Source organism: Numenius arquata, chromosome 6 (genome assembly GCF_964106895.1).
Source record: "Numenius arquata chromosome 6, bNumArq3.hap1.1, whole genome shotgun sequence".
Taxonomy (NCBI): domain Eukaryota; kingdom Metazoa; phylum Chordata; class Aves; order Charadriiformes; family Scolopacidae; genus Numenius; species Numenius arquata.
The window spans coordinates 53,742,143-53,749,246 of NC_133581.1; the positions used below are offsets into that span (position 1 = coordinate 53,742,143).

Consider the following 7,104-nt stretch of genomic DNA (forward strand, 5'->3'; position numbering starts at 1 on the left):
GTTAACAGTACACTGCAAATGGTCTAGTAATTAAAATTCTGGCATTTATGTATAACAATACATAATAAGGAAACACCTTGAAGTAAATAAAAATATCAGCCCATGTCCTTTTCACAGCACATAGATTCTGAATTTAGTTTCCAGGTGAAATATGTGACAACTGGAGTCTATGTGCTCACTGGCATCTCCTTCAGCCAAAGCAAAAATTGCTAATATTGAGAAAAAAAAAAGGAGTTGCGTAATTAAAGTGTTTTCCTTTGAATAATTAATTAGGTAACAGTTTGCTTTTGTATTGGCAAATCTATAACTAAACCAATTTATTTGATGAATACAAGGAAAAAAAGAAATTATATCTTTAATCAGCTTTCAGCTCTTTGGCCAGACCTACTTAAATATGTAGTTACACTCCTCAGCACCTCTTCCAACAAAACAACATTTTACTTATTCCCCGACTGAATTCAAGTTTGACATAAAGAATTTTAACTTCTTATACCAAACACATTCTTAATTAGAAAAATGCATTTAATATTAACAGTAATTCCCTAAATGGCAAAGCACAGTAAGAAAAATGCAACTGATATTCTTTATCCCTTATCATACAAAAATCCTGTTTTTGTTAAAGCAACATTTTTCATTATTGCTTTTATCCAACTGAGTACACACCAACAGTTTGGACTTTAATTTTGTTCACGGTGTGGCTGGGCACAAAATTACAACTGCACCATCTTACTACTAAATTGATCCTCTGATGGTCACAGATACTCTCTTTAATTAGCTTCAAGACTAAATAATATATATTTTACATCATAATCCAAAGAAGGAATATTTAACAAACATATACAAAAAAACCCCAAACCAGAACTACCTTTTTACATCATGGTATAACCTGCAAACACTCCTACATGGTTGGCTGTACTGCTGTGTATTTAAGAATTGTATGAAAGAGTCAATCACTGCTGAACAGTGATTTCAAGCAACAAAGTGGCAATATTTGTTGATGAATTACATCTAGTCAACTAAAGATGGGAATCCAGCTACTTCTGCAAATCAGTATTTAAGTTTCTGTAAAAGTTCAAAGCGTAGGACTTAGGAAGCTCTTTTGGCTGCCTTCTAGGAACGTATCATAACTCTAGTTGTCTTTTTATTCGCCCCCCACCCCCAAATGTTTCTTCACTAAATCCAAACTGTACTATCTATTGAGTCACTTTATCTGTCAAATCACAAGCAACAGCCAGAAGTTTCCCAGGGAGCCTGTAAGTTTATACAAGTTTTGCAAGGAAAAAGCCTTTCTGCTTGTGTTTTTTTCCTCCCTGGCAGCACACCTCCATTTTGATAAATGACTCTCTATATAAGACACATTTAAATTGTTTTCTCTCAAATTTTGCCTTAAGAATTGTACTTGGAAAGATACCAACAAAAATGCAGAACTAAGATACATAAAGATGTGGTAAAACAGCACTGAGATCAGCTATGAAAGTTTGCTGACCAGCCAAATGCTTTCAAACGCTTATGGTTTAAAAACAGCCCTAGTGTAACAAAAACTTTGTAATTTTAAGTAAAGTAATAAGCTGTATTCACACTCCATGACCTGTTTATCTGATCTGATATAGCATTCACATCATAGTCAATTTTAGTAGGAGATAAGCACCTAACTAAGGTCCTTTTTAAAATGCTTGCCTAAAACATTTCCACCTTCCACTTACAAGAAAGAAGAAAAATAATAATTTATGAGACAAGAGAACAATTCATTGGAAACTTTATTTAATGGAGTTTCCAGGTGAATCAACATACTGTGAACAATGACGGTGAGGTGTTGCTACCAGACACCGTGGACATGTATGCTAAACAAGGACAGATGGCAAACAAACACAATGCTTTAATAAAGAGTTAAAAAAAAAAAAAAACAAAAAGGAAAAAAAGCAGTCTTACTTCACTGAACACCAAGTATTCCATATACTTGCAGCCCAAGATGAAAGATTTTACTCCAATTCTGTAATTCCAATTGTTTTTCTGTAGCCTGTTGTCTCAGTGTCAGTATTACAAGAAATCCCTTCTCCAAACCTTTTTCTGAAGTAAACCCTATTTTACTGCTACCTTTTTCTCCGCTTCACATCTTATTTCCTCTAGTCAGTACCGCTTATGTACCCAGCAGGATTCTGAACACTGCCACCTCTCTTTCTCCCCCAGCTACTCCTCTGCCTTTTGAGGCTGGATATCTGCCATTTCTGTCTGTCTTTGCTATTTCTGCCTTACTCTGAGGGACTCCATAATCCCCCCGGGCTACACGGACATCACCCCACTTCCTCCAGCACAGCATCTTGCAGCCGAAGCCAGGAAGACCCGCAGAGCTCTGTCCCATGCTACAACTCACCTATAATGTTAATGCATCTCTCTCTTGAGAAGCCAGTAGTATCGCAGTAATTTATTCGCAGGACTAAAAACCTTTATAGCAAACTTATTCTTAACTCAAAAGACTGCACAAGAGGTCAGTTGGAAGAAGAGGGAAACAAAAATTCACGAAATTGGAAAATACAGCTGACTCCTTGCAAAAGCCTATTTTAAGGAAACTTTCACTTGGGTTGTCAGAAACAGGATTCACCTGTGAAGCAAAGGAGGAAGACGGATTCCTCTCTACTTTGTATACTGTATCATTAGTGCACAATGATGCTTTACTATCTCTACCTTTAATTTTCTTTGTTATAGTGAAAGATGTGCCTTGTTTCAGGAACGAAGGTTATTCATAATATTTCAGCCCCTTAAGATTTGGTTTCATATCCTGCTGTAACAGTTCAGGCTTCTCTGTTCTCTTGGCTAAGCTTTAGGCCTTTAGTTAGAAAGATTTCAGATGTTTCTAACTAACTATATCCCGTTTCCCAGCTGGAGCAAGAAATTTACTTAATAACTGTGTTGTGCACCTGGAGTTGTACTTCTCTGCTTTCCTGCTCTACTCAGCAGTATATTACTTTCTCCTTCTTTTTCAAACACCTGCCCCCACATAACTCTGTTACCTATTGCTGGTATTTTCTCTGGCCTGACTTTCAATTATCTGGCTGGAGATCACCGTCTTCTACCCTTTTGGTTCCTGCTGCACGTATATGCAATATCTAATACTACCACATTCTTTGTTTTATCTATCCTGTGGTAGTGAATTCAGATGCATCATGTCGGGTAACTTTTTTTTTTCCTTTTAATAATGTTAAATAAGTTACTTAGGAAAAGCTTTCTTCACCTTTTTTGTACCAAGCAGTGTTTGTTTGACTTGCTGTGAAGCATGGATTTTCAATATGGCAATACGTATATTGCAAGCTGGTTTTGTCCCCTCACTGAACAAAAATATAAAGCATAAACCAGCCTCAGTTTACCCTATTACCTTAAAGCATAGTATAGTCATTATAGTTCTGAATTAGAGCAACAAGTTTAGCATTCCTACACTCCTAAATGAAATAATTCAGCTCAGCTTTCAAATCACTCAAGGCATTTCTTTAAAGTGGATCCAGTAAACGCTAGCTACCTCGGTCAAATTTTGTTCTAATACATGGAACTGACACTGACTCCCATCAGCCACCAAATTGCCTCTGCGTTAAATGCTTCATAAGTAATGTGTTTTTAAAGTGTTTTAATGTGATTGATTTTATGTTATATTTATGTGAATCCTAACAAGAAACTTCTAAATAAGGAAGAAAAATATATTTTTAGCTTATTTAACTTTCAAGGGCAATATATGTTGTAAAGTACTGACCTGACTTCTTTTTCCCCCCAATGTGCAGCAGAACTTCTTACTCAAAACTTTCCAGTAAAGACACAGAAAGAAATATATAAAATGCTACACAAGTACTTAAACACTCATAATTCTGCCCCGAAGATAGCATTAAAAGAAAATTGTTATAATACCTAGGAGGAAGGAAGCAATTTGAATTTGCTTTCAGGTTTCAGATTAATTCAGTTTCTCTTTGTAATACTCAAGTATAAAAATTCTAGAGATGTAATACCAAAGAAAAAATTACTTTTTACAGCTGGATACACCCACAATAATGCTACTAATCAGGGAGGCTCCCAAATTCTGTGTGTCATATGGTACAAAGCTTCTACTGGACAAGGGGCAGAAATGAGGGAGCACACCCTCTCCTACATTAACTTCTCACCATGTGAATCCATCTCTCTTGTTATTACAGGATTTGAAGTTTGGGGTTAAAAAAATATACTTACAGTTTCGTAGGCAGATAACTTGGTGAATCATCTTTACTCCGAATGAGTTCATTGCATTTGTCAATTGTTTGGTAAACAGAAAAAGTGTCTCCAGTGCTATAAAGTACAGCTAAATTCTTGGCAACAAGCCGTCTGGTAGGAGGTCCTGGTGAATTGTTTAATAAAGAAGTCAATTGTTCAACCAGTTTCTTCTGGTTTTCTCTTATATCAGCCTGGAAATAAAACCAGTAACCAGTTAAATTTCAGTTAAATCTAGAAGTCAGATAAAGATAATTAATGCTAATTCTCTTTACTTGTCATTATTACCATTCTGACACTGACATTCTTAATATGTGAATATTTTATTCTTATTAAAAAAAACCCAACCCATTTTTCAGAGCATAATTCTTTCTAGTAGCATTTCAGGAGTATTTTCCCTGTGTCCCTTGAATAGTTACATCTTGCTAAAACAAAATCATCATTTCTTGCTTCTTTTATGCCTGTTTTAAAATAAAACAATTAATAAAATTATAGTAACTTAGGTGGTAAAGAACTTCAGCAGAGTTTCAAGAAGTCAAGCATTAGAAATGAAAGAACTTTCCTTAAAATAATTATCTATTTTAGTCTTATCTTAATTTTTTTATTTAAAAAAAAAAAAAAAAAATAGATTAAGAGCCTGTCACTTTATTTAATTTACATATTTTAACACAAATAACATAATTATTAATAGCATTATCTAGGTTGGTCTACTGTTAAATATCCACATATGCTAATTAATATATACTAAACAACGAAACAAATAATTGGACAGTTGGCTGGAAACAAATCTTTTATCACTTGACTAGGAAAATAAAAGACATAAGAGAAAGATGTTACATTCTTGCTTCCTAGAGAACTACCAAATAATTGTGCTATGCTAGATGGAAGCATGACTGCCATTCTTCACCATGTGGTTGCAAAATCTTGCAGTAATAATCTAAGTTTAAAAAAAAAAAAAGTAAGTAAAAAATTCACTTCTTGCTTATTTCTCAAATTCCTTTCATTGGACAAGTGGCTCTGTCACTTGAAGGGCCGTGACCAAAAACTTGTAACATTTAGAAAGTTACTGCTAACACTGAACATACTTTCATTGTGTGTATGTAAAAGAGATGAAGCAAATGAAATTGAATACTGCTCTTTGTTTTTAAACAAAATAACAAAAAAGAGAGAAATAGCTCTATAATGTGCTTTTCTTCTCAAGTCTCATTATACTTACTCTGCTAGTCACTGGTAAAAGTTTTTCCAAAAACTGTAGCCATTCAAAAATGAACTCTGCTTTTTGAAATTCACCAAGCTGGTTATACGCTTCTTCATTCAGTAGTAAACTGTGAGCTAACTCCATTCCTTGAAATTTTCCTCAAATGTCTCCTCCAACACCGCGGAATAATAAAAAAAAAAAAAAACACCAACCCACAAGCTACAAGAACTGTGTTAATCAGGTTTTCTTCCCCATTAATATGTGGTGACTGAATCAGAAGTTTAATCACCTAAACAGAAAAATAAACAAATTACTAGAGTTAGCAATCATATTATATTTATGCTTCGCTTATTAAAATGAAACTTTCAAAGGGACACTTAAAATTGGAAAAAAAAAAGATTACAGTAGTTTTATTTATGTGGCTTTAGTAATAATGGTTTTGGAAATGAGATAATGGTATTGATGTAATATACAAAGTTAAATACTCTTCAGAAAAATCAGAGTTCTCACTGAACTACTATTTTTCTTCATCTTGTTTTGCATGAAGTGAGGTTACTAGTACTTGATCCCGTATATGCCTGAAAATAATGATCAACTGACCCCAAATATAATGACTCTCGTGATCTAGAATTAAGTGCGGCAATAGCAACAACCTACGTCTAGCAAACTCATGTTAATTATATTCACAAACAGAAATGCCAACACCTTATTCAAACACTTCATGTATTCTCAATGCCAAGCAAGGCATAAAATAAAAACAGAACTTTATTGCTGAACAAACCTATAATGCTGTCTTTTTTCAAAAAAAACCCCACACCTGAAAAAAGGACGGTTTCAAAAAGAAACAGTCCAAAAAGTCCAAAAGAAATTATATTTTATTTATGTCTCTCAGATTATTTTGGGAATTTCCATGTTGTCGACAGGCAGAACTAGAAGCAAACCAAGATGAGAAATACTTCCAATGTTAATTTTTTTCCCTCCACTATTTAAATACCACGTAGCCTCAAACTACAAAATGTAATATTCTGTAGGCTTTGCAAACAAAAATAGTCAAGGAGATTCTGGTAAAATGTCAACCATATTTTAAACTCCCAAACAAATTATCCTTTCCAGAGGTCACTGAGACTGCTGAACACACATTTTTTTCCTATGCAGTAACAATATTATAGTGTAAAATGATCCATCAGACAGTAAACGGGCCATAGAAAGCAGTGGTAAATAATTCAGTGCTCGGGTTGTCAACAAATGTACAGCAGGTTACCTTTACTACTTTCTACACATTTTTTAATGTAAAATTTACTCACAAAGGAAATTAGTCACATCTAATTTACTATAATGAACTGTCACTTCAAATTTACCTGAAACACCAGGCAGCTTGACAAGGCATCACACTATAAAATGACAATCAAGAGATAAATTTACATACTTAAATACACCTATATATATTTCATCTGCCTACGTACGTAGAGATGTTCACAATTTACCAGTTATCTCACTCCTAGAACGCTCACAGACCTTAACTCTATCCTCACATCTTCTGAGACATACAAAAAAGTAGGATTATGTATTTCATTGAATATTTGAGTAGAGTTTCATCACTGCTCAGCAGGAAATTACACGTACAGGTCACAAACCCTCCTTTCTACCTCACCCAAGGGCTGTCGCAAATCACCTACTGCCAC

General features: G+C 34.4%; 1 protein-coding gene across 1 annotated transcript in view; it reads right to left on the minus strand.

Annotated features, from left to right (window-relative positions):
- Positions 1–5,566, minus strand: part of HEATR5A (HEAT repeat containing 5A) — a 51,831-nt gene extending 46,265 nt beyond the window's left edge. The window contains exons 1-2 of the mRNA XM_074148720.1: positions 5,441–5,566; positions 4,207–4,418 (exon numbers count right to left, since the gene is read on the minus strand). Of these exons, the coding sequence (XP_074004821.1) occupies positions 4,207–4,418; positions 5,441–5,566 (338 nt within the window). The remainder of the gene's footprint in view (positions 1–4,206; positions 4,419–5,440) is intronic.
- Between the last annotated feature and the right edge of the window lie 1,538 nt (positions 5,567–7,104).